Here is a 27,048-nt window from a genome sequence, read left to right as displayed (position 1 = left end):
ACAAAAGAATAAAGTCCAACAGGCAGAGAGATCTTGTCTCAAACAAAGTAAAGAAAAAAAAAAGAGTAAAACAAACATCAAATGAACAAACAAAAATGACACAACAGCAGCAGCAAAATCTCAGTAAAGTCCCAGAGCTGGAGAGTTGGCTCAGCTGGCTCAGAGTAGTTCGTGCTGCTCTTCTAGGGGACCTGAGTTTGCCTCCTACCTCTCTCCTCTGCCCAAGGATCTAGTCTACATTCCTTCAGATTATTGAAAGGCTGCTACCTAGTCCATGGGAATTTTTTTGTGGTCTGGTGAATATATTAGATATTTTGTGGTTTATTACATACGTGTGTGTGTGTGACACACATGCGTACATACATATGTACCACGTATATACGCTATATATAATTTACTTTTTTCAATTACATGCATGAATGTGTGCACTTGTATGAAGTGCCCATGCAGGCCAGAAGAGAGTGAGGAATCCCCTGAGGCTGGAATTACAGTAGGGTGTCAGCCATTTGACCTGGGTGCTGGGAACTCCCATCAGGTGAGCCCCATAATGCTTTAACAGTTAGTACATATTTCTTCAGAGGTGCCTGTTTGTAGACTTTAAAGTGCCCATGAGTGGAGGGAATCTCTAGGATGGGAGACAAGGTGTAGTTCTCAGTGTAGTTGATCATGCAAGTTTCTTTTGAGAAACACTGTTGTCCTGCTCAGGAATTCACACAGAGAAATAATGATGTAAGGGGAATGTGCTTAAACCTCGGCAGTGTCCCTGGTCTTGCTCAACACACACTAACCGTTACGTTTCTTCCTCACTTCCAGAAATGAGCTTCCATCCCTGCGTTTTCCCTCTCGGTGCCCAGTTATTAACTTTCCCATTCCTGGCCCTGTCTGGTCTTCTCAGTCTAAGCAGCGCCAAGACTGTCTGATGATAGTTTTTGGTCACATATATGTACCTTAAAAATCCATGTTGGGCGGTGAGATGGCTCAGCGGTTAAGAGCACTGACTGCTCTTCCAGAGGTCCAGAGTTCAATTCCCAGCAACCACAGGGTGGGTCACAACCATCTGAAATGAAATCTGATGCCCTCTTCTGGTGTGTCTGAGGACAGCTACAGTATACATAAAATAAATAAATAAATCGTAAACAAACCTGTGGCTGTGTAAGCCATATACTCTCCTAACTTCTCCTAGTTCGAATGACTGTCACCTGTACATCGCGCTCCGGTATTATAGGCATGTGCTACCATACGGGACACTCTATATCCCTTTGTACTGGTGGAGAAAAATACTGAAAATAACATTGTAGTCATTTTCTATGCAAGCTAAAATTAATTGCCATGAGCTTAGAGAGTTAAATCAACTCCTATCTGGGCTAATATCAATAACATCAAGGTATAGAAAAGACTGTGTTTTTTCTTTGGGAAGAACCTCTCTCCCTCTCCTCCCTCTCCCCCTCCCCCTCCCCCTCCCCCCCTCCCCCTCCCCCTCCCCCTCCCCCTCCCCTCCCCCTCCCTCTCTTTCTCCCTCTCCCTCTTCTCCCTCTCCCTCTGCCTCCTCCTCTCCCTCCCCCTCTCCCTCCCTCCTCCTCTCTGTTGCCCTCCCCTCCCTCCCCCTTCCTCCCCCTCTCTGTTGCCTCCCCCTCCCTCTCCCTCTTCCTGCCCCTTCCTCTCCCTCTCTCCCTCTCCACCCCCCAATAGAGTCTCAAGTAGCCAGGTGACCTTGAACTCCTCATCCTCCCATCTTCTCTCAAGGTCTGGAATTGCATCAATGTCATCCTACACAGGGCTCCTGAGACAAGATAGAAAGGGACAGTTTATGAGGATCTGGGGAGGCAGAAGGGCCACCACTCTACAGTTTGATTGAAATCTCTCTCTAGCCAATAAGGAGCAATTCCAACGCAATTGATATTTGCTGTGAAGGTTGCCAATGTGGAGATGACGTTCTATATTATTATTATTATTAATTATTATTAGTATTGTAGAGAGGATGTAGATTTATTAAGGTAAAGTAAGAAAGAGAGCGAGAGAGAGAAAGTAAGAATGCTTCCTCCTTAAAAAATTTTAAAGCTATATTTTTATCTAATGTGTGTGTCTATGTTGTGGAAGTCACAGGACAACCTTTAGGAGTTAGTTTGCTCCTCCTATGTAGGTCTCCAGAATTGAACTCAGCCCTTCAGGCCTGGTGGTGGGTATCTTTACCTGCTGAGCTGTCATGAACAGGAACACACCACCTCTGAGACAGGCTCTCCACAGAGGGGCCTAGAACTTGCAATCTTTCTGCCTCTACCTCCTGAGTGCTGTGATCACAGGTGTTGCCATCCCCAGCTGTAGGGATAGCCTTTATTGTGTTATGTTTTTTATGTTTTGTAGCCCTGGCTGGCCTGGAACTCACTGTGGAGACTAGGCTGGCCTTGGACTCACAGAGACATTTGCCTCTGCCTCCCAAGTGGGATTAAAAATATGTGTAACCGCACCTGGCCTAGTGATGGCCTTTAAAACATTGCATGTACAGAAAGAATGTTAAAACAGAAATGAACGCCGGGCAGTGGTGGCGCACACCTTTAATCCCAGCACTTGGAAGACAGAGGCAGGTGGATTTCTGAGTTCGAGGCCAGCCTGGTCTACAGAGTGAGCTCCAGGATAGCCAGGGCTACACAGAGAAACCCTGTCTAGAAAAACCAAAAAAAAAAAAAAAAAAAAAAAACCCAAAAACCAAACCAAACCAAAACAAAAACCCAGCAATGAACTATCCTTAAGGTTTAAGCCCTAATGATTAAGTATGGCCGCATTCTTCTCCCAGATCTCAGAAACAAGGCTAAAGCTTTGTTTATTGCAGTAAACACATCCTAGGTTCCCCTGCAACTCTTTTTTGTGATCTTGGATTTTACCCATCTGTCAAGTTTCTACTCACCAAACAAGAGCTGCCCTGTGATCTCAGATTCCTCAGCAACTCTCTTGGCCACACCTTTCTTTCTGAGACCCTCACTTCCTCTCAAGTATAGAGCTTAAAATCTATATTAAAATATCTTCTAGTAAATTCTGATTGTCTCATATTGGCTCATCCCAAATGTTTTCCTGCAGGTCCCTAATAGATAAGGGAACTCCTCAGACAGCTTGTGGCAGTGTGGAAGAACATCTTGTTCCTGTCCCTGCTGACAATCCTCCTTTCCATCTTTGGAAAGGCCCTCAGGACAACCCTGAGCCTACTCAGATAATCAAAGATAATATCCCTGCTTAAGGTCAATTGATTAGCAATTTGAATTCCATTTGTAGGCTGAATTTCTTTTCCATGGCCAACATCTGTTTCCCAGGAATTATTAGGTGACTATGTCTCTGTGTGTATAGAGGTGGGAGTGGGAGGGGGCAGAGGACAGACAGCAGGGCCAGCCTGGGCTACCTTCTGGGGTACAGAGTGAAGTGTAACCACCTCAAACAACAAGAACAAAACAACTACGAGGAGATGCTGTGGCAAATTTCTTGAGTCTTAACACTGATATTCGCTAAAAATCGGACTTAGCTCGAAGGCGAGAAAACAGGACTCAAGATCTTGATGAATCTTTATGAGGAGGGTGGGCGAAGTTTTCTTAATGACATCTGGAGATAGTGTGAGAGATTTCTGGAGAGATTGAGTGGGTGAGTGCCGATCCTTAACTGAAGCTGAGGGTTTAACATTCCAGCAAAATGAATCAAGTAACAAACTTCCTCCAAGGTTAAGAAAAAAAAAACCTAAGAGTTTAATTACTAGGTTTCCATGTAGCAGATACTACTGAACTGAAGAGATTGATTAGTGTAGTCTCCATAGGCAAAGGCTATATGTGGTTCAATCCAAGAGCAGATGTAACAAGGCTGTTCTATTATTCAATATGAATTAAGAATATAGTTAATATGAATTAAAAAATATGACAAAACGGTAAATAAAGAGCAGGTTCCACCGAGATTTGAACTCGGATCGCTGGATTCAGAGTCCAGAGTGCTAACCATTACACCATGGAACCGACACGGAGGCAACCGTGTCTTCGGAAGGCTAATGCTGACAAAACCCCGCCCCCAACCGGACGCCAGACACTAAGAGACCCGCTCTTCGTTTCCCTGAATGGTTGGGTGAAGGACAAGCCAAACGCTCCGGGGACCATCTTAAGATTGTTTATTCCCGCAAGACTTCCCAAGCTGGGTGAGAATGTGGAGTCCACTCCTGCGCACTTCACCCTGCCTAGCTCGTGGGCGGGGCGCCACTTCTCCGGAAGTACTTTCGGTGAGGGGCTGGGGCCTTCCGGAAGTGACGCAGGCAGGGCGGGGCTCTTCACCGAGTCCGGCAGCTGAAGCTCCACGCTCGGGTTACCCCTGCAGCGACGCCCCCTGGTCCCGCCGTCGTCGCCACCGCCGCTCCCGCCCCTCAGCTCCTCGGCCGCGCCATGGGCACCCGCGACGACGAGTACGACTACCTCTTTAAAGGTGAGGCAGTGGGCCACCGGGAGCCCGTTTGGCGCCCGAGACACTCCCGGGGGACCCGCTCAAGGCCAGCCCTGCCCTGGACGGAGTCCGCCTGGGCGCTTCCTTCCTGCCGGCCCGACGGGGGTCCCGCCGCTCGTCCGGGTTCCCGCGCCCCTCGCTGCGTGTCCTCCCCGATGGCTGCGTCCCTCACGGCCGTGCAGTTCCTTCCCTGGGCGTCTCGAGCCCCTCCTCTTGGGTGTCTGCTGCTGCTGGTCTCACATCCCCCTCTGACATGTCGGCCCCTGCCTCGGCTGAGCACCCATGTTGGGACACCGACTGTCTCTATGGGTTTTTGGTTTTTTTTTTTTTTTTTTTTTTTTTTTTTCTGTTTGTTTCCCTTCCCTTCTTCCCTTTCCTCCTTTCCTGGAGCCTTTCCTGGGCTTCGGCCAGATCCTCCCGTCCTAGGGCCCCCACCCCCATCTCCGCAGACCTCGAGGTCAGTACCGGCGGACTGTCCCCTCCCTTCCCCACAGACGGGCAACTCTGTGTGTCTCCTCTTCACGTAATTTTGGCGCTCCGGTGCGACCTGGCTGGTGGGAGGGAGGGAAAGGGAGGGCAAGAGGGGCTGTCCATCACTCCTGGCGTTCGTGCACTTGTCGCAGTGTCTAGGCAGGCAGATGACTTCCCACCTCGCGTTCGTTTACTATTTTTTTTTTTACCCCTTTCCTTCTCTTGTCCTTGCCCAGCTACAACCAGACCGGGATAACGCCTTTACTTGGCTTTCGAGAAGGGGCTGCGGATGGGTGGTGGCTGTTATCCCTGCCAGACCTGAAGGCCCAGTTCCTGAACAGGAAAGGTTGTGCGCTGCACAAATACTAGCTAGCTTATCACTGTGGACTGGTGGCTTCCTGCCGCAATACTGGGAAGATCCAACAGGAAGAGAAGAACCCTGGTTGGTCACATACTTTCCCAAACGGTGGGAGAGGGTTCTAGTGCTAGCGTGCTCTCTTTTAGGCAAATCAGGAATTTATTGGGGGGGGGGGTGATGTGGAGCCGGCGAACAGAACATGGAAGGATGTAAATAGAGACTTGCTGATTGGTTGAGTCTGCGAAGAAGCCAAAGTGAAAGGATACAGTTCTCGGGGAAAAGAGAGTACAGTGAACGCTTTTTGTTCATGAATTCGCCCTCACTTTCGTTGTCTTGCTCTGCTCCTGAATTAGAAGGGCGGCCATCAGTAATTTGTTGAACAAAGATCATTACCAGAGAGGAAGAAGCCCTTGCTATTAAAGCTTTCCTGTGGAGGGTGGAGTTTCGAGAGTGTTAAGCATGGTGAGTGTTCCTGGCTTTGCCATTGGGTGCTAAGAATGATTGACTAAGTGGAGAAGCAGGAAACATTTCCAAATACTTTACAAGTCTTGGCATATTAGCTGCTGGTACACCTTTATCATTAGTTACTCCTCCGAATATTCTATTATAGGGTAAGTACCTCCAGTGTCTACCCTTACTACCATATTGGAAAGAAATGTATAGATGAGAAGGCACCAAACTTTAAAAATACAACCAGGAAAGCAGGCTGTGGTGGTACAAGGCTTTTAAAATCCCAGCATTTGGGAGGAAGAGGGAGGCAGTTCCAGTCCAGCCTGGTTTACAGAGTAAGTTCCAGGATAGCCAAGGCTACATAGTGAGTCCCTGTCTTTAAAAAAAAAAAAAAATCAAAATTAAACCAAATAGGAGACCTGGGATGTTTATTGAAGGCATCTGAGATTATGTGAAATTACCTAAATCCTAAGGTTTAGTCAGTCAGGGAGGTTTATTTTTAAGTACTTTGTAATGCCACTACTTTTTGAAGTCATTTCTCTTAATTGGCTTGGAATGTGAAGGTTGGTTATAGAAAGCTGTTTATTTTTTCTAAGAATGTTAATTTATCCTAGATAAATTGGCTGAAGGAATTAAAGTTTAACTTTTAGATTAGACCATCCTTTGATCAATGAAAAAACACGGGGATTTTATGTTTCTTTGCCTTGTGACCTTGGAAAAGTTAACTTTTTAAAAAGTATTTTATACTTTTTGAGATTATCATATAATTATACTATTTCCTCTGCTCAACTTTTTTGAACCTCAGTTTCCTCAGTAAAGGAAATACTGTGATACTTTTTGGGGAGTGAGATTGTAAAATTTAGCTCTTGTGAGGACTCAATAAATGGTTATAAATGAAGTTATAGTTCTTGTCGGACTTTTAACATTTTTAAAAATTGTATTTATTGATTTGTGTGTGCTTATGTGCACATGTGAGGGTAAGAGAACAACTTTTAGGAGTCAGTTCTTTTCTTCCACCCCGACAGTCTCAGGGATCCAACTCAGGTCATCAGGCTTGGCAGCAAGCATCTTTCCTCACCAAGCCACCTCACCAAACAATAAATCTTTTTAAATTAAAGAACATGTAAATTTTAATATAGAAGCACAGAACTAAGAACGTTCTCAATTATTTTGTATCTATGTGGGTCCTGGTTTTATTTTTTGTATACTCTGCTGTGTGAGACGGGCTGTTTGAGAATTCTGCTGAGAAGAGTTTCCACTTTTTAGAAACTGCTGCAGGATATGAGTCACTTGATTTTTTTTATTTCGACACTGATTACTTAGCCAATTTTTTACTTATACAATTATTCTAAAATGATTTCATTCTTCAGAGATTTATTCACTAAGATGAAGCGTAGCATCTCTACTTTGGGGAAGACCAACCTAGCACACTTAAGGTTAAGGAGCCGGGTTCCTATTGAACATGAAGTGTGTTTGTTACCGTGGAGTGGACTGGTCTGACTGGGAATGCAGTGTGGGCAGACGAGGACAATGCTGAGTGATGTGTTCTTGAAGATTAATTTTTACTGAAGCATGGCTGTTTAGAACCCGTCAATCTTGTGTGTATACCACTGTGGTTAAGGTGTGGGGCACAAGTGAGGTAGCTGGGGACCAGGACAGTCAAAGTCGCACGTGCTTGACACAGCTGGGCGCACAGGTTACCTTTGCTGGCTTTTCTTTGGCTTCTCATTGAGTCCAGGTGTCATGAGTCCTCAGCTGACCGTGGGCAGCACCGTCTTGAAGTTGAAGCTTGGTAGCTTTCTTTTACAACTGAGACTCCGATGAGTCTGGAAGAACTTGTCTAGACTTCAGCTTTTGATGCATTTCACTTTAAAGAGGTGGTGAGGCTGGGCTGTGAATGTGTTTGAGAAGAAAAAGCTTCCAGGCTTTGGAAAACCAGCGTGACAATAGTGACCTCAGTTGGCAAATTTTAAAGCTAATATTCTGTAGGTGAGGTGAGAAGTTAAATTTTAGTCCAGAAAATGAGCTTACTAGAGAAGTGTAAAACTAAATGTAGGCTGAGCATGGTGGCCTGTGCCTGTGGTTACAGTCCTGGGGAGGCCGAGGCAAGTGGATAGCCATGATTTTGAGGTCAGCCTGGGCTACAGAATGAGACTGTGTTTCAGAAACAAACAACAAAAACAGTAGCAAAAATACTTAAATGTGGTTAGAGATAGAAACTAAATTAAATATAAATAAATGTGTATATGCACAAACACACACATACTCTGCTTTTACAGTATTTAACAGTTTGATATTTGTGGTATGTATAGTAAATAAAGCATATATGTAAAAATATTTAATATTAAGTATTAGGTTGAGCTTCAGTAGACGAGGCTATCTAAGTTTGGGGGGCATTATATTTAGGAATCATATTGCCATCCAGTCAATAGGTATTGTTATATCCATTCAGCCTAGGATATTAGTAGTGGATGTATAAAAATTTACTGAGACTTCCTTTAAATTCTCTTTGCATGTATTTATTTACTTATCAGTGTGACTGTTGGAATGTTGGTGGTGTATGCTTTGGTGAGTGTGTGGAGGTCAGAAGTCTGTCTTCTCTACCATCAGGTTTGGCAGCAAGTGCCTTTATCTGCTGAGCCATCTTGCTTGCCCAGAAATTGATTTCTTTAATTGTTGGATATGAATACATAGTATCCCACATTTTTAAAAACTAAGGGGCTGGTGGTAAATAACAACTCAGTGATAAATCATGTGCTTAGCATTAGCCTTAGGTCTTTACTAGCTCCCCAGTGCCGTGTGTGTGTGTGTGTGTGTGTGTGTGTGTGTGTGTGTGTGTACGCGCGCAATTAAATGTCATCTTAATGAAGGTATTTTGCCTTGAAATTGTTAGTTTTGAGTCCACAAAGGTCTATTAAGTTTTGGTTTTTTTTTTTTTTTTTAAAGAATCATCACCAATGACAAATGAGTTCTTTCTTGTTTGTTAGATAATTCCATTCATCTATCCAGCCATTGATCACTTCTTGCTTTGGTTAGAAAAAAGAAATAGCTCTCCTTATCATGTCACATTCAATATCTTTTCATCCTTACAAAACTGGAATCTCGAGTCATTTAAGGTATCTTTTTCCTTTGACAAGTTGCTAGTCTTTGGAGATCTTGTCAGTAACTAGTTGATATAGCTATTTTATACTGTTAAATCATTTGCGAATTCTGGATTGTTTACAAACTATTGCTATTTTTTAAGTAATAAAATAATTAGTTGGTTACATGGGGGCGTGGCACAGGTTCTTAGTATGGTATAAAGATTTGACATTGATGAGATGGTAAATTTAGTCATTAGTTAAGTAGAGGTCAAGACACAGCCAGGGAGCTGCACAGATGGCTCAGCAATTAAGAGCACTTGTTACTCTTGCAGAGAGAACCTGGTTTCAATTCCAAGCACCCACAACCATTCTTAACCTCAGTTCCAGGTGACATGACAGGCATGAATGTAATATACATATTTGCATGTAGACAAAACAGTCACACACATAAAGTAAAATAAAACCCCCCCAAAATATAAGAATAGTTAATATTTTGAAACAAAACAGAGCATGACTTAGTGCTGGAGTGTCTGTGGGAGGTGTACACTGCTCTTTGAAGGTGTTCCCCACCAAAAAATGGTGTTACCCAGGTGCCATGCTTATGCTTGCTTTTTGACTTTAAATTGTGAGTGGTTTCTGAATTACTATTTGGAATCGGAGTGTCTGTGAATTAATTAGACGCATTCTAATCTTTGGTTTCTCCTTCTGTACTAGTTCTTACCTCCAGTGCGTGTTGATGCTAGTGTGTGACCAGAAATGACTTAAAGGAAATTTCCTCTTCAGATTATCTAGTCTCCTTCCTCCCAAAATCACATTTACTTATTTAAGGGTTTGTTTTTTTTTGGGGGGGGGGGGGCAGGGAATGGGCTCATGCCATGGCGTTTATGCATAGAAGTCTAAGACAACTAAAGGAATTGATTTTCTCCCTTCTACTGTGTGGGTCCACGGGATTGAACTCAGGTCTTTAGTTGTGGCAGTATTGCCTCTACCAGTGGACCATCTTTCAGGCCTAAGTTTCTATATTCTTGGAGTGACTGAGGACTGCTATTCAGGAAAGGTATAGGAAGTTTTGACTGAAGCCCAGACTAGGTTCTTGGCTGGGACTGTCGCCCTCTTCTCACCTAGGATTCCCGCCCCCCCCCCCCCCCCCCCCGCCCCCCAGACAGGGTTTCTCTGTGTAGCCCTGGCTGTCCTGGAACTCACTCTGTAGACCAGGCTGGCCTCGAACTCAGAAATCTGCCTGCCTCTGCCTCCCAAGTGCTGGGATTAAAAGCGTGCGCCACCACTGCCTGGCTCACCTAGGATTTATGATCTGACCATTTAGCCTCTTATACTAAGAAACCACAGTGAGTGTATCTTATTAATAAAGAGGCTCTATTAATGTTGCTGGGATTCAACTTCATATCTACAGTAGTGGAGTTTGGAGACCGGCCTACTAATCATTCTATAAATTGAAAGTACATTGTTTCTGTTTTCATGACCTTGACATCATTTCCCTGGTATCCAGTGAAGGCATTTTGTATCTGTTGCCTAGGGAACCCTCTGATTGACTACAAAGACAGAATTATCTTCTTTGTTACATGGAGTCACTGTGCTGGGATTTCTTGCTGAATCAGCTGATAAAGGAAGCCAGAAAGATATGCATTTGATAATGCATGGTTGTTGTAGGGCTAGCTGTGTGTACTTCTGTGACAAGAAAGGTGCACTCTCTTTTTCCTTTGGCTCAAATGCAGTCAGCCTCATTTCTACATGCATCATCAAATCCCAGTCTTTTGAGTAAAACATGGCTTATTATTAGTCTGTGGCCTTAACCTTGTGTGTTGATTTTCTAGTCTGATGCCTAAACCAATTAGCTAGTTAAAAAACATCACTTATTTATTTAGTAAAAACATCATTTATTTAGTAGAAATAAATACAGTGTAAATAAATACCAAAAAAAAAAAAAATTATGCAGGGAAAAATGTTGTCTGGCTCAGATTCTGTAAACCTCCAACCTCATTTTGATCTTTAAATTTACATTTTAACCCAGCTTGTCTGAAGTTGGGCATAATGGTACACACCTATAATCTTAGCATTCTGGAAGCTGAGGTAAAGTTTTGTGAGTTCTAGACCAACCTGGGTTCCAGATTGAGACCTTCTCTTAAAACAAACAACTCATTTTTCATTTTCCTGTCTTACCCAGCCCCCACCACCACTCTCTCCTCTCCCTGAAAGACAGTGTTTCTCTGTGTAGCCCTACCTGTCTTGGAACTTACTCCTGGCCTCAAACTCAGAGATCCACCTGCCTTTGCCTTCCAAGTGCTGGGATTAAACGTGCATGCCACTGGCTGGCTTTGTTTCTTTTTTTGTTTGTTTTGTTTTGATACTGGGTCTCACTTTGTAGCTCTTACTGGTCTAGAACTCTGTGTAGACCAGGTTGGCTTTGAACTCACAAAGATCTGCCAACCTCTGCCTTCTAAATCCAGTGCACCATGAAGTACACTTGTAAAAGAAGGACACCAGGCCTAAGTGTGGTTGCTTTGGTCTAGTTATGTCTGTTACCTTCTTGTGTGCAGTACAGACAGAGGCCAGAAAAGGTCATCAGATTCTGGAACTGAATTACAAATTGTTGTCTGGAGCTGAAGTATTGTAAGCTACCTCTGGGTACAAGGACCTAAACCTGGGTCCTCTGGAACAGCCAGTGTTCATAACCATTGAGCCATCTCTCTAGCCCATGAAGTCTCCCTCCCTTTTAAAAACTTTTCTTAATTACATTTATTGGTACTGGAGAGGTGACTTAGTGGTTAAGAACTGCCTGCTCTTATAGAAGACCCAGTTCAGTTTCCAGCACTTATATTTGACTGTTCACTACTGTCTGTAACTCCAGCTCTCCTTTCTTCTAGCCCATACACATAGCACACATACTCATGTTCGTAAACATAGAAGATTACATTCATTCACTTGTAGTAGTATGTATTTAATCTCAGCTGGGGGGTTCTACCCCGCCTTAGATCATTTAATTCCAGATAAAAGACACAAAACTTTTATATTTGTTATAATAAGCCTTTAATGCACTAGAGCTGGGCAGATGCCTGCCCTCTATGCTATTAAAATCTACTTCCCTGTCAATAACTGCAAGTTATAACTTGCCATGTTCCATCTGGGCAGCTCTTAACTCATTTAACTTGGTCAGCCCTCATGGCCGTGTTTTCCTGACTCACCTATCCCGTGGCATGGTCCCCCTCCTAGTGGTCTCTCCTCAGACCCCAGGCCTTGGAACCCAAACTCTGCCTATCTATCTCTCTTCTACCCAACTATAAGCTATACACATCTTTATTCACCAATCAGGGATAACTTGGGGGCAAGCAAGGTTACATAGTATCACTTGGGTCTACACCTCATCCCTGAGGGCAACCAGGGCCAGTATTTACTATTACAATACGTAGCAACAGACTAAACCTCAACTGAGGTCTGTGCACAAGTGGAGATCAGGGCAACTTTTGGAGTAGTCTCTCACACTGTGTGGGTCCTGGAGATGGAACACTCTAATCCTCAAGTTTGGTGGCAAGTTCCTTTACTTGCTAAGTCTCTTACCAGCTCTGTTTGAAGAGTTTCAAAGTATAGTAACACTTGAGGTGAGAAGTCACTTGTAAATAAACTGCCTCTATAAAAATCACAGGACGTAAGTATAATCAAAATTTGTTTTGAATTTTTTTTTTAAGTCCTAAGTGAAAATACTTGCCCTCCTTGCTTTGGCTTTGACTCAGTGTGTCAGAATGGCTAACTTTCTAGGGCTCATGTTTGTCTGTAGTGAGGTGGGGCACCCGTGCTCTCTGCCAGTCTGTGAACTGTAACTGTTAAAGGTGATTATAGTTTCTATGAGCAGAGCAGCAAGGCCTGTAAGCCTCATGTTTTAAGTGTGTTCCAGGTCTCTATCACACCCAGTCTTTAATGACGGTAGTAGAACACACACTTTCCTGCTCTATGCACTGACATCTCTTGTTTGGTGTCTAACACGTGAAACTCACAGGTTGTCATTTTCTTTTCAGAATGCTTTCCAGCCCGCTAAGGTAGTGAGGTTGGTATAAGGAAAAGGCGATTGGTGTCTGCATCGGTGGCTACAGTGTCCTATGATTAAAATTGCATTTTTAAGGGCTGGGGGATACAGCTCCGTTTGTCAAGTGCTTGCTAACTTACTGTGAGGAGGGCACTGGGTGTGAGTTCCTAAACAGGGAAAAAAAAGGGGATGTTTCTTATAGACAGGGTACTATATTTGATCTGGGCTAAGTAGATGATGCGTGAAAGTCATTATGCAGACAGAAATGGATTAAGAGTAAGTGATTGGTTTTAATTGATTGGTGATGGATGTAAACTATTCAGTACTATGTGTCTGACTCTTTAAAAATCTTTGGTTGTATTTATTTTGAAGCCAAACATCCTCTTATTAAAAGCATGTTAGTATTCTAACTGTGCTTGCCTTCACCCAGCTTATAGTATTTTATTTTTTTGTCTTTTTAGTTGTCCTTATTGGAGATTCTGGTGTTGGAAAGAGTAACCTCCTGTCTCGATTTACTCGGAATGAGTTTAATCTGGAAAGCAAGAGCACCATTGGAGTAGAGTTTGCAACGAGAAGCATCCAGGTTGATGGGAAAACCATAAAGGCACAGATATGGGACACAGCAGGGCAGGAGCGGTACAGGGCCATAACGTCTGCGTAAGTTCATGGTTTTCAGTTCTGGAATAGGTTGGTATAAGTGAATTGCTGACTTTAGGTATTGGGAAGGGACATTAGTTCTCCTTAACCTTGCAAGATGTTCCAAGACCTTCCTTCAGTGCCTGCAACCACAGATTGTACTGAACCCTATATGTTTCTTTTTAAAATTCATTTTATTTTTATTCATGTTTTGCCTGCATATGTGTATGTATACCATGTTCATGCTTAGTATACATGGAGGTAAGAAGATTGTATCAGATTCATTGAAAGTATAGTTACAGATGGTTGTGAACCACCGTCGTGTGGGTGCTAGAAAACAAACTGGGGTCCTCTACAACAGCAGCAAGCACTCTTAACTGCTGAGCCATCTTTCCAGCATCCTGTATCTTTTTTCTTTCTTTCTTTTGGTTTTTCGAGACAGGGTTTCTCTGTATAGCCTTGGTTGTCCTGGACTCACTCTGTAGACCAGGCTGGCCTCGAACTCAGAAATCTGCCTGCCTCTGCCTCCCAAGTGCTGGGATTAAAGGCATGCGCCACCACTACCCAGCGTATCTTTTTTCTTAATAGACCCTTTTTTTCTTTGTCATGCCCTAATTGCTTTTGGGGGCCATTATCAAATAAACTAAGGGTTACTTGAACACAGAAAAGACCATAACTAATGGGAGGGCTACAAAGTGACTTCAGCAGGCAGGTAGTTTATATAGTGTGGGTATATTGGACAAAAGAATGAGTCATGTGCTGACCTGGATGAAGGGGAGCACTGAGGAGTTTCAGCACGGTACTTAAAATGGGGGCAATTTAAAGCTTATGAATTATTTATTTCTGGAATTTTCCATTTAATATTTTTGGCCTGTGGATAACTAGGTATAAAACCTCATATAAGGGATGTTTTCTGTCTATCATATCTGTGTGTGTGTGTGTGTGTGTGTGTGTGTGTGTGTGTGTGTGTGTTGAGACTTGGTCTCACTTTGTAGCATGGTATTCATTATGTAGCCCAGGCAGGCCGCAGACCTCCAGCACCCAGGACAGTTAATGTGTCACCAACCCTCATGTGATATTAAGAATTTTCAGAACTTTATTTACAAGCTTGTATTATTATTTTAAAAAATCTATTTGTGTGTGTTCCTATGGATGAGTATATGAGAGAACGTAGAGGGTGTGTCTGTTCGTGCGTATGTGTATGTATTATTGCTGTGTGGTTAGAGGTCAGAGGACAACCTTGGATGTTGGTCCTCACCCTCTACCTTGTTTGAAATAGGCAGTATTTGTTGTTCAATGCTGTTTATGCCAGGATACCTGGCCTGAGGACTTCTGGGATTCTCCTGTCTCAGCCCCCTTCCCCCAACTTAACTCCCCCATATCACAGTAGGAGGACCAGGATTACTGAGTGCTACCATGACAGCTTTTACATGGGTTGTGGGGATTTTTAACATTCAAGCAGATCTTCATTCTGGATAGCAAGTGCTTTACCCACTGACCCATCTCCCCAGCCCTATACCATCACATTTTCTGTTCTTTCTGGTGTTCACTTCTACTTTGTGATTGTCTTCTGATTGTTACATATGTTTCTGTTTGCAGATACTATCGTGGGGCAGTAGGTGCCTTATTGGTTTATGACATTGCTAAGCATCTCACATATGAAAATGTAGAGCGATGGCTGAAAGAACTGAGAGATCATGCTGATAGTAACATTGTTATCATGCTTGTGGGCAATAAGAGCGATTTACGTCATCTCAGGGCAGTTCCTACAGATGAAGCAAGAGCTTTTGCAGGTCAGTATTATGAAGTCCACAGTATTGCAGTGCTTCTGCATTTCTCTGTTTGAACATTGCACTTCTCTTTAACAATGTTCTATGTGAGTCTGAAAAGTAGTATTGTCAAGGAATGTCGAAGACTGACAAAGATGCACCTGCTTAGAAGCTGAGGACTTTGCACTTCACATAGGATCTGCTTATTTCTAGCTGCCCTTCTGGTAGGGGAAGCTACCAGAAGAAAGTAGCACTGCATCAGCTAGGAAGTCATGATGTTGTATTAGTGAAAATATTGTGAGTATTTTCCTCTAACTTTTAAATTTTTCAAATAGAATTCTAAGTGAATATGTTTCTAGCTATGTAGTTGCTAGGGAGGACGGTTAGGGGTGGAAACAGTAGGATGTTTGATAAGTTTACTAAATTTTGAATAGTTTGATTCATTGTTATTGGTGGTATTTATATGCAGAAGTACTTAGACAGTAACAGATTTCTTACCGTTACTTTTAACTTACTGAAGTAAAATAGTGTTTTTATATTACACCAGAAGTTGGTACCATTTAGGGTTTTTTGTTTGGTATTTTGATATACTTTCTCATGTTGCCCAGGCTGGTCTTGAAATTCTGGCCACACTGAGTTAGGTTGTAGTCTTTTATCTTCCCTTTTGTGATTGTGAGCTTATCACATCTTCTGTTTTAAGACTTGGAGAAAGATGGGCAGTGGTAGTGCATGCCTTTCATCCCAGCTCTCTGGAGACAGAGGCAGGGAGATCTGAGTTCTAGGCCAGGCTGGGCTACAAAGGAGTTCTAGGACAGCCAAGGCTACACAAAGAAATCCTGTCTTGAAAAACCAAAAACCACCAAAAAACACCTTGTGGAGAGTTGGGGAGGTAGGTCTGTGGTGGAGGGGTTGCCTAGCAGTGGTGAGGCCTGGATCACCAATCACCAGCACTATTAAAACAGCAATCAAAATTGACCAGACTGAAAATTTTGTTTCTCTTCACAGAGAAGAATGGTTTGTCATTCATTGAGACATCTGCTCTAGATTCTACAAATGTTGAAGCTGCTTTTCAGACAATTCTAACAGGTGAGACCTGTTTTTTGGTTACACCAGTGGGAACTGGAGTTTTAGGAAGTGAGTTAAATGAATTAGGAAACTGTTAGGCCATCTTAAATGACTGTCATCAGAGGGCAGCTGCAGCGTGAGTCACTTGGTGTGTATTCAGTTACAACTCTTGCACATCGCACTTCAGTCATGTGAATTCATCTGGGGAAAAATTAATTCTTTGATTTTGTTCATTTTCTGTGTTCAGGTCATGTAGTCTGTTCTTCAGAGGGACAGAGCTATATGTTCTTAGGTGTGTTCTTCTCTTTTTAAAATGTATTTTTATAAGGTAAATACTGAGATCCTTACTGTAGAAAGCTATAAATGCTGTTTGAAGTTAGAAAAAAAAATTGGCTGGAGAGGTGGCTTTGCGATTAAGGGTACTTTCAACTCTTCTCAAGCACCTGAGTTGTGTTCCCAGCCCCATGTGGGGTGGCTCACAACTGCCCGTAACTCCAGCTTCAGGAGATCCTGATGCTGGTACCTGTACACATGTGACAGACACACATGCATACACAAAAATCTTAAAAAAGAAATTAGAAAAACCTAGGGAATTTACATCAAGAAATTGAAGTGAAAAAAGAAAGCCTGGATACATCTTCTGAGATAACAGGAGTGTGTTCCTTGTAAACACGGTCAGCCCAGCCTGCATATGGGAAGGTTTACATGAGCACATGGAAGGGGGCAAAGTGCATGCTATTTTGGAATGTGAGTAACCAGGTCAGCTTCTTTCTTCAGGCTCTTGTTTACTTTGGCTTTATTAGAATAACCAAATCATCAGTACATTTAATCTATTAGGAAGTATTCTCATAGATTGTTTTTCAATACACCTAAATTATATGTTACTTTTAAGAACTTATGAATTAGAATCCAATCAACACAGTAGAATCTTATGTGGTGTTCTGATGAATTGATATACAGAATTGTTTAGTTTCCTATTGTAATGAAACATGTTTTAATGCTGTATGTAGTGCTTGTATTAAGAGATCACCAGAATTTTAACTTTTAAAAAGTATTCTTTTATTGTTTTTTTAAGTATGTGTAATAAGCCTAGAAATTTAGATCATGGAGTAGAAAGCCTGATTCCTCCATGTATTTTTGGAGCTATAATCTTGAGCAAGTTACTTACTCCTTCAAAGCCTTTAATTTTTTTCATCTGTAAAATTTGGATATATGGGGGTTGGAGAGACGGCTCAGCAGTCGAGAGCACTGACTGCTCTTCCAGAGGTCCTGAGTTCAATTCCCAGCAACCACATGGTGGCTCACAACCATCTGTAATGGGATCCAATGCCATTCTCAAGACCTCTTCTGGGGTGTCTGAAGACAACTGTAGCTTACTCACCATATATATAAAATAAATAAAATCAAAAAATGAAAAAAAAAATGGATATGTGTTGGGTTGGAGAAGTGGCTCAGCAGTTGGGAGACTATATCCAGAGGGCCAGAGTGTGGTTCCTAGCACTCATGCCAGGCTGCTTATAACCACCAGTAACTGCAGCTCCAGTGCATCTGACACCCTCTTCTGGCCTCCACATACATGTGAGAAGAAGCACATATAGGTACACACATAATTTAAAATAATAAAAGTTTCTGATACATTTTGGTTAGTTACTATTTTCTTTATGAGAGAGCTTGTACTTTTAAATTTCTGGAGTATGATTTGATATGGCATGATTTAATTTGTTATTTCTCGCTAGGGGTTTTTGTTGTTGTTTTGTTTGTTTGTTTGTTTTATCTTTATTCCACAGGGAAAAAAAATGAACTGTCATTGATACTTTTGTAGTTCCCAAAAAATTATAAGTTAATGTCTGTCAAGAGCTTAGCTTTTCCTGGTACATTGAAAACATTTGATAAGTCAGTACTTAAGTAGCAATTAAGGAAAAACAACATGTTAAAATATGTGGAAAAAAACAACTTTTAAAAATAATGTAAATATTGGTGATTTGCATGTGTTTTCTTAGAACAAATTATTTTTGGTTGGTTTGATTTGTGTCTTAGTTGGGGTTTCTATTGCTGTAGTATAACATTGCAACCAAAAATCAAGTTGGGGAAGAAAGTTTTATTTAGCTTACACTTCAGGATCATATTCCATGATTGGAGGAAGTCAGGGCAAGCATTTAGGGTTAGAACATAGAGGGCTTCTGCTTGCTGGCTCGCTTCACACTTGCCTTCTTATAGAACCCAGGACCACCAGCCCAGGACGGCTCCACCCACAATGGTCTGAGCCTTCCCCATTGATCACTAATTGAGAAAATGCCTTACAGATGGATCTCATAGAGGCTCTTCCTCTGATTATCCTAGCTTGTGTTAAATTGACACACAAAACCAGCCAGTACAGTTTAGCTTAGTTTTGTTTTGAGACACGGTTTCTCTGTGTATTCCTGGCTGTCCTGCGACTTGCTCTGTAGACCAGGCTGGCTTGGAACTACCTGCCTCTGCCTCTGTAACGATCAGATTAAAGGCATGCCCCATCATTGTCAGCATAGAATTGTTTTGTTATCTGAAGAGTAGTCAACTAGAGCTGGAGGGTGATAAGACAGTTTATGGCATCGGCAGCTTTTTAAAAAACATCTGTTCTGAGTGATCTCGCTGCAGATAGTTTTAAGCTTGCAATATTTTATTGAATATACAGTATGCTTACAAGTCCTACTTTGTTTTTGTTTCCCACTGTGTAGGCCAGGCCAGGCCAGACTTGAACATTTAGCTATCCACCTGCCTCTGCTTTGGAAGTGCTGAGAAGAAAAGCATGTGCTACTACACCTGGCCTAATTTTTAATTTTTTTTTAAATCACATTTTATTTATTCATTTATATAAGGTATGGGGTCATAGTATTCATAGTGTGGTAGCCAAAGGACAGTGCCTTTTATCATGTGGGTCATGGGGTAAGTACTCAGGTCATCCACTGAGCCAAGATGTAAAATTATTGGAAATGTTTTGCAGTAGATCCATACGCTGTTTACATCTGATTTATCTGATGGTGCTTTTAGAAGTAGTTCACTAGTGCCAAGGTGGGCTGATGGGTCGCTTCAGTCCTGCCTTTCAGTGCAGCTTTGCTTTTTCCACCTCAAGTTCACCAGGAGATTGGGTGGGAGAGGGACAAACTTAGGAATCCAACCCTGTCTTGAGCATGTCAGGCAAGCATTTGTCCCAGCTGAGTTTCATCCCTAAGAGATGTCCTTAATCACTGTTTTCCATACCCTCTTTTCATTTTAACTTTATATTTTGGCAATTTCAGAGTTGATTAAATATTACAGTAATAGTATCAAGAATTTGTGAGTTCCTTTACCCTATTTCCTTAAGTATTAGTCTTTTTCCTTTTCATTTACCTCTCCCTTATGAAGACACACACACACACACACACACACACACACCACTATGTGCAAGTAAGTGCTGTGCACACTACCCTCATCCCTGAGTCTTTTTTGTTGTTGTTGGATATTTACTAGAAACAAGTACTTTCTCTTTTATAACCATAACACAATGATTTAAATCAATAGTATGATAATAGCACATTAGTCTTTAGCTACAAACCTTACTTAGATTTTGCCAGTTGTTCCAATTAATAAAAAAAAAGTCTGGGATCATATTATATGTGCTATTCATCTGTCTTGTCACTGCTTGACAATAATTCCTTTAATTTTCCTTCCTTTATCAACCTTAGTATTTTTTTGAGAGTTACAGGCCAGTTGTCATTTCTCAGATTGAGTTTATTCAGTGTTTCTTTATGATTAAATGTAGGTGTACAGCTTGTGGCTTGAACACCATAAAGGTGGTTCAGCTCATCATGTAAGAGGCTCATGATAATGTGTTTGTCTCACTGGTAGTTCTAACTTTGAACTTCAGTTCAGGTGCTTTAGCCAGATTTTTCCATTTGATTAGTAAATTCAAGGCAAATTTCTGAATTGAAGACTAAACTCTTAATTCTATGGATAAAGTAATTTTAATTAACATACTGGCTCTTTAAAACAAAGCTGAAGCCGATTTGGTGGTACATCTGTAACCCCAGTACTTGGGAGGCTGTATGTGTGTGAGGTCAGCCTGGACCATATTAACAAGACCCTGTCTCAAAATAAATAAAAATGGAGGGGCTAAAGTTGCCAGGTATTAACTTCTTGAGAATATTGACATTGTTAGATTTTTTAATATTACATTTTAGTTTATCCCTTTGTGCATGTATGTGTATATGTATGTGGGAACAAGAGTGGAGGTCAGAGGACAAATACAGGAGGCAGTTCTTAACTTCTACCATATGGGCCCCAGGTAGGAAACGTGGGTCACTTTTACTCACTGAATTGTCTTGCCAGCCAAGTACTGAGTCTTTTTTACATTAGGGGTAATAGTAGCTTGGTTCTCACTTGCAGGAGAAAATGTAGGACTATCTCAAATGGGAATCTTTTTTGACCTTCAAGAAATGTACACAATGAACAGGGAGTTTAAAACCTTAATAAATAAGAAGCTTCTGTAGAAGCTGGCAAGGGACTACCCAGGCTCCTGGGTTTTAAAGACTTTGGGGGAACTAAAGATTTTTTAAAATTCATTTTATTTTGTGTATGCATACTTGAGTGTATGTATGTGTACCACATGCCTGAGGAGATCTGAAGAGGGTGTCAGATCCTCTGGAACTGCAGTTACAGGTGACTTGAGCTGCCTTGTGGGTGCTTGGAACAGAACAGTATTCTCTGCCAGAGCAACTAGTGGTCTTAACACCTGAGCTGTCTCTCCAGCACTCATGCAACTGATGGATTATAACCCTTCTTGTTCTTTAATTTGGAACACTTGTGTGCAATCTCCTTAGAATTCTTTTGCCAGCCAGTCCTCGGTTCAGGTGGAGTAGAAAAGCAGACTTCGTGTCTTTTCAGGCAGCTTTGCTTCATGTTGAACTCTAATATATTCGTGTTTTACTTCATGCCTGGATCTCCTGTAAGAGATTCTGATAGAAGAATTAATAAAGCAGGATTGCTTTCTTCTAATTGTTCCCAACCTTTGGGCATCTGGAAAAGGGACTGCATGGCAATTAACTGACCACATTCATTTGGTTCTAAAGGAGAACAGGCCCTTGAGAGTGAAATGAGGAACCTGCCTTTGACTTAGCGCATGACTGCCCCTCCCCCATGCTAAAGTAACCCTTTATCATCAGACTCCTGCTGAATGGTTCATGCTCATTTTTTTTAATCAAAGAAAATGACACACACAGGAGACTGAGTACATTAATTGTGGCGCTCTTTGGAACTATTTAGAAGTGAAAAAATATTTTTCTAATTCATTTGTTTATTGCCTTGTTGGTGTTTTTCAAAAGTGGATACATTTTTGGTGACAGGAGAAAGCACGGCAGCGGCACCATTTCTAGAAGAATGCAGCACCTGTAGACTGTTACACAAACACTGCTCAAGTGTCTCACTTTGTGATGAGCTCTCTTTAATTATTTACCTCTCTTTCCTCGGAGATGCCTCCCTTTGTCTCTCTTTCAGTGTTGTATGCATTTGTAATTTATAGAGGAGTTTCTGGTGTTTTGGGTTTGTTTTCCTGACTTAGTCTTTAGAACAACTTGTAAAGAAGTTAAAACTTAACAGGGATCCCATGTTTAATGTTTTCTTTTCAGTTAGGCATTAATGGACAACGTAAAGAGTGGATGTACAGTTTAACCACAGGCTGGTGATCATCCTTAGGCCCGAGTCACGAGCCTCAGTCAGAGAACTCTTCTCCTCTGCCCTGGACGCATTCCCATCCCATTCTTTCCTATTTACTTTTCCCTCCCTCCCTCCTGTCCTCTTTCACCCCTCATCCCTGTCTTCTCTTTGAGATAGTGTATTACTGTGTGGCTCTAGCTGTCTAGAACTTGCTCTGTAGACCAGGTTGGTCTCAAACCCATAGAGATCCTCCTACCTCTGCATCTCAAGTGCTGAGATGAAAGTTGTATACCACCGCATCTGGCTTTTTTAAGACAAATTTTTAAATATTTATCTTCTGTAGTGGCGGTGCTCATTGAGTGCCACAGTGTGAGAATGAAGATAAAAGTCAACGTGCAGGAGGTGGGCAAGGCTCCTTTTACCAGGTAGCTTCTGGGGATTATGCTCAAGTTGTCAGGACTGGGGAAAGGTGCCTTTACCCACTGAGCATCTCACTGGCCATCCCTATCCTCCCTCTAATGGAAGATCTGGCAACACCATATCCTTTGTGTTCTTGTCTTTACATTTTAATCAATAGCTTGTCTGTATTGTATTCTTTCTCTGCTGATGCTGCTTCACCTTTGAACCTCTACCAACCTCCTCAGACAAATGAGTGTTTTGTTAGTTTATCTATTAACATGTGTGTGCGTGTGCGCAAATGTGTGCTTCATGTGTGTGGTGATGGAAGAGGTCAGAAGAGGGAGTCAGATGCCTCTAGAGCTGGACTTAGGACCCGTTGTGAGCCATCTGCTGGTAATTGAACTCAGACCCTCTGGAAGATTAGCAGGGCCTCTTAAGCACTGAGCCATGTCTCCAGCCCCACTTATTAAGTTACTCTTGCTCTACTTTAGGGGAATTTTTTAAAATTTATTAAAATTACTTTTGATTTATGTGTATGAGTGCTTTCATTTATGGATGTGTGTATACCACATAACATGCCTAGTGCTCACGGTCTCATGGAGGCCAGAAGGCATCGAATCTGTGACCTACAGTCACAGTAAGCCATAATGTGGCTTCTTGGGAACCAAACCCAGGTTCTATAAGAGCAGTAAGTATTCCTAATTGCTGTGTCATCTCCTCAGTACTAAGAAACTGATTCATCCCTTGTTGTGTGGCTTCCCGATCACCTAAAATAGAATAGTTCATACTAGCCTATTTTAGTAACAACCATCAATGTCTGTTCCTGACCTATTACCTTTTTTTATTACTTTGAAATAAATCTCAGGTAAGTCATTTCATTTATGAATATTTCAGAATATATACCTAAAAAATTGGAACTTAAATTTATAACAACATAGCCACTAAGAAATTTATAGTAATTTCTTATTGCCATCTGTTATCTAAATAATATCAAAGAGATATGACTTTTTTAAAATCAACAGTTTAAACTAGGATTCAGATAATGTTTGATAATGTTGATACATTATAGTTGGTTGATGTGTTTTAGACCTTTTTTGGTGGTGGTGGGGTGAGACAGGGTCTCTCTGCATAGCCTTGGCTGTCCTAAAACCCTGACTAGGATGGCTTCAAACTCAGAGATCTGCTGCCTGCCTCTGCATTCTCCAACCTGCAACTGAGTGCTGGAATTAAAGGCATGTACCACTGTGTCCAGCTTTTTTTTAGAACGTTTTGACCATGTAACTTTTTATGTTTTTTTTTTTTTTTTTACATTGTAATTTTAACATTTTATCTTATACGAACACACATGTTCCTACATAGTCACACTGTAGGTCTAAAAATTAAGTATGTGTGTATTTCTAATGTTCTTACTAGATTTATTTATTAGAAAGAAATTCTATTATTTCTTAAAATTAATAAATCTTTTATGGAGTTGCCTTTTGATATTTTTCATGATAAGGTCTCACTATATAGCCCTGACTGGCCTAGTACTTACTGTGTAGACCAGGGTGTCTTTGAGCTTACAGAGATCTGCCTGCCTCTATGCCTAGCCGTGGATTTAATCTTTATTAAATAGTTAGCTGTTGTATTAGGTAGCAGAGTTAGAAATGTATACTTACCTGAGTCTGCATTTGTCTTATTTCTGCTTGAGCAAACTCACCAGGAGTTGTTTTGTCGGGGACACACGGGACCTGCATAGGAGTACATTGTGTCTTTATTAGAAGGCTGGTTATACTTGATTGTCCCTTTGTAGAGCTTCCCTACTTTTTGATGATATTGCTTAAGAAGGAACACTGGGAAGGCAAGATGGAGGCCTGTGTTCTCTGTGCTTGAGAAGTGGATTGTTGTTTGATTAGGTAGTGCAGTTCAAGGCCACTTTCAGTGAATTTACTGTAGATACTGGGAGACAATCAGTGGTGTTTAATTGGACTTAATGTTTAATGTTTAATGTTATGATGTTTAATTGGATTTAGTTCCTCAAGCATCAATTCTGTGGGAATAAAGCAACAAATAAAGCAAATAGTTTTAGTCTTTAAAAGATTAATGTGTAGTGGAGGACTACAAGATAAATCTCGATACATGTCATGAAAGTAAAGTAGTGAGGCATATGTTAAGACTATCGCTTGAATAACTAAATATAATTTAACCTTAACCCCAGAGGTGGACAGTGGTAAACAGAGAGCCCGTTCTCTTCTGGTGCTTTTCGGATTTTAATATGTTTTAGAAGTTGCATTCTTCCTTACAGAACCTAGAAAACATCTAGGTACATCTGATAGTGTAGATTTGTTCCAGTGTCAGTTTGTGTGGACTCTTGTGGAGGACTGAGTATATATTTTAAGGATTTAATTCAGATCTATGCCCCTAAATATGGCAGTGTTTAATGCAGTTTAATTAATGGGTGAAGTTTCCCTCTGAAATGGCGAAACCTTGTTACTCTCCTTACTATAACACAAATTGTTAAAAATAATGCTTTGACTCTAGTTAATGGCTATTTGAAAATAAAACCTTACTTTTTGAGACAAAGTCTCCAGTAGCCCAGGCTGTCTTTTAAACTTGCAGTGTAGCTGAGATTGGTCCTAAACTCCTTATTCTCCTGCCTCCACCTCCCAAGTGTTGGGATCACAGATGTGCGCTACCATGCTTAGCCTAAAAATAAAATGTAAATATGTATGTTTCTGCTCTGTATATCTCCTGTCTCCTTTACACAGTCTTCATGGGTTTACACACACTGTTTCTGTTTCTTTTGTCATTCAGAGATATACCGCATTGTTTCTCAGAAGCAAATGTCAGACAGACGTGAAAATGACATGTCTCCAAGCAACAATGTGGTTCCTATTCATGTTCCACCCACCACTGAAAACAAGCCAAAGGTGCAGTGCTGTCAGAACATCTAAGGCGTCTCTCTCCCCTAGCAGGCTGTGTATAGTCCATTTCCCAGGTCTGAGATTTAAATATATTTGTAATTCTTGTGGTCACTTTCTGTGTTTTATTACTTCCGTGCACTTAAGAATCTTCCCATGTCTTAAGTCTTTTGATTTGGCTTTATAAAATCCTCAACTTTGTCCTGAATGACTGCAGTTTTTTTTTTTTTTTTCATGCTATGACTTCTCTAGCCTTAGTTTAATAAACTGAATGTTTAAAGTCTTCAGTTATTGTTTACTCTTCATCATGGAAGCCTGTCACTGTAGGACAGAATAGAACTCAATCACTTGAAGTTCAGACCTATTGGTCCTGATCAAATCTAAGACAACCTTAGAAATAAGCTATTGTTTTGCCACAGAGCAGCTTGTAAGAGACTCTTCTCAATACAGTATATATTTTGACAGATCTAAGGATTGCCCTGTAAACATAACCGCATTTTGAGAGCTTGAAGATTTTCCATTGTGAAAGTCAGTTTCTAAAATGCCTTAATAGGTCTATATTGTAAATTTTTTTCTTTAGTTTTTGTAAGTATCAAAGATGATGGGGATTTTTTTTTTTCTGGAAAAGAATAAACACAAAGGACTGTTACGGTTTGCACAGGGCATGGTTATGTGATCAAAGTTACCCTGCTGCCTGGTAGGCTAGTGGACTTCTGTCTGAGGTGTCTCTGATGCAGTGATCGGCAGCCAGCGTGGCTTAGCCAGTCTCGTTTCCTAGCAGTAGATTGTGTGGTATTTTTATTGCTCGTGCAATAACTAGCTTAATGCTGGTAATATCACATTTTGAAGTGTTAATTTTGTTTTTAAACCTGTCTAGTAAGTGACATGCAGCCTAATTTTATCACCATATTCACCAACCAGCATGGGTAATTATTTTAACAATGCTTATATTTGAGTTCTGCAGTGTATAATGGAATATAGTTCAATTAATCCTTTGGTTTTAGTATGTCTAAAGAATACAGTGAGAAGTTAATTTATGCTCAAGTGGTACCACTTAAAGGCATGTGTTCTTTTAGTATGTAAAATGAAACAGTACCTTGAATTTAAGTAGAATGTACTTAGGCATTGTAGGGTCCTGAAATAGATTTTTCCACTACATAATTGAAATCAATGGAGCAACTAGTTTCTCATTCAGAAATGTACACACTAATACTTAGTTTTACCTCCTTGTGGATAATATTAAGCACTTACTCTGAAGTTTTCTGAAAGTTAACTACAAAGACATTATTAAGGATGGTGGGATACCTGCAAAAACTGTGTGGGCTTGCATAGATGACTGTGTTTCATGATTAAATCTTCTGTCTTTGCAGTGCTCATGATGTGTGGGGAGCACAGAAGGCATTGCTATAGTCAGTCATTTTGTTTTTCTTTTGTAGTTGTTTGTTATTTTAGTGTATTGGTTATAAAGATACTGTCTATTTATAAATTGCTACTTTGTATTTTATGCATGCTCTGTATTTTGACTTTTTTTTTTTTTTAAGCTATTGATTTGGAGTATATTCTCATCCTAATAAAACAGTTATAGGGGGACTGTTCCCAGTGTTGTCAGATACATTTTTCTTCTAAATGCTTTGGATGTAGCCATGAAAAACTTGCTTCTGATGAGTGAGAAGAATTGCTGAGTAAACTTGATTGGGGGCAACAGTCAGTTCAGGTAGATCTTAGATCTGCAGTTCTCTTGTACTCTTGGGAG

At 41.1% G+C, this 27,048-nt stretch overlaps 2 protein-coding genes and 1 non-coding gene across 6 annotated transcripts in view; 1 reads left to right on the top strand and 2 right to left on the bottom strand.

Moving 5' to 3' along the window:
* Positions 1–3,914: 3,914 nt before the first annotated feature.
* Trnaq-cug (transfer RNA glutamine (anticodon CUG)) lies at positions 3,915–3,986 on the bottom strand. The gene has a single exon. It is a non-coding gene; the product is annotated as a tRNA-Gln (tRNA).
* Positions 3,987–4,258: 272 nt separating this feature from the next.
* Positions 4,259–26,890, top strand: Rab11a (RAB11A, member RAS oncogene family). Its single transcript, XM_076925772.1, has 5 exons — positions 4,259–4,443; positions 13,321–13,516; positions 15,095–15,288; positions 16,270–16,350; positions 25,189–26,890. The coding sequence occupies exons 1-5, from the start codon at positions 4,404–4,406 to the stop codon at positions 25,326–25,328; spliced, it is 651 nt and encodes a 216-aa protein (XP_076781887.1). The 5' UTR covers positions 4,259–4,403; the 3' UTR covers positions 25,329–26,890.
* Positions 24,053–27,048, bottom strand: part of Megf11 (multiple EGF like domains 11) — a 335,104-nt gene continuing 332,108 nt past the window's right edge. For all 4 annotated transcript variants that reach the window (XM_076925760.1, XM_076925763.1, XM_076925761.1 and 1 more), the window contains one exon: positions 24,053–24,125. In XM_076925760.1, coding sequence (XP_076781875.1) covers positions 24,091–24,125 — 35 coding nt within the window. In that variant the 3' untranslated portion in view covers positions 24,053–24,090. The remainder of the gene's footprint in view (positions 24,126–27,048) is intronic.

Source organism: Arvicanthis niloticus, chromosome 26 (assembly GCF_011762505.2).
Source record: "Arvicanthis niloticus isolate mArvNil1 chromosome 26, mArvNil1.pat.X, whole genome shotgun sequence".
NCBI classification, from domain to species: Eukaryota; Metazoa; Chordata; class Mammalia; order Rodentia; family Muridae; genus Arvicanthis; species Arvicanthis niloticus.
The sequence above is the reverse complement of the archived record's forward strand: the minus strand, read 5'-3'. Positions and strand labels throughout refer to the sequence as shown.

Bases quoted from the DNA above. Each gene is read 5' to 3' on its own strand.
- Rab11a (XM_076925772.1), top strand. From the start codon at position 4,404: ATGGGCACCCGCGACGACGAGTACGACTACCTCTTTAAAG. The intron at 15,289-16,269 runs GTCAGTATTATG...TTCTCTTCACAG, and splicing joins TGAAGCAAGAGCTTTTGCAG to AGAAGAATGGTTTGTCATTC. The intron at 16,351-25,188 runs GTGAGACCTGTT...TTTGTCATTCAG, and splicing joins TTTTCAGACAATTCTAACAG to AGATATACCGCATTGTTTCT.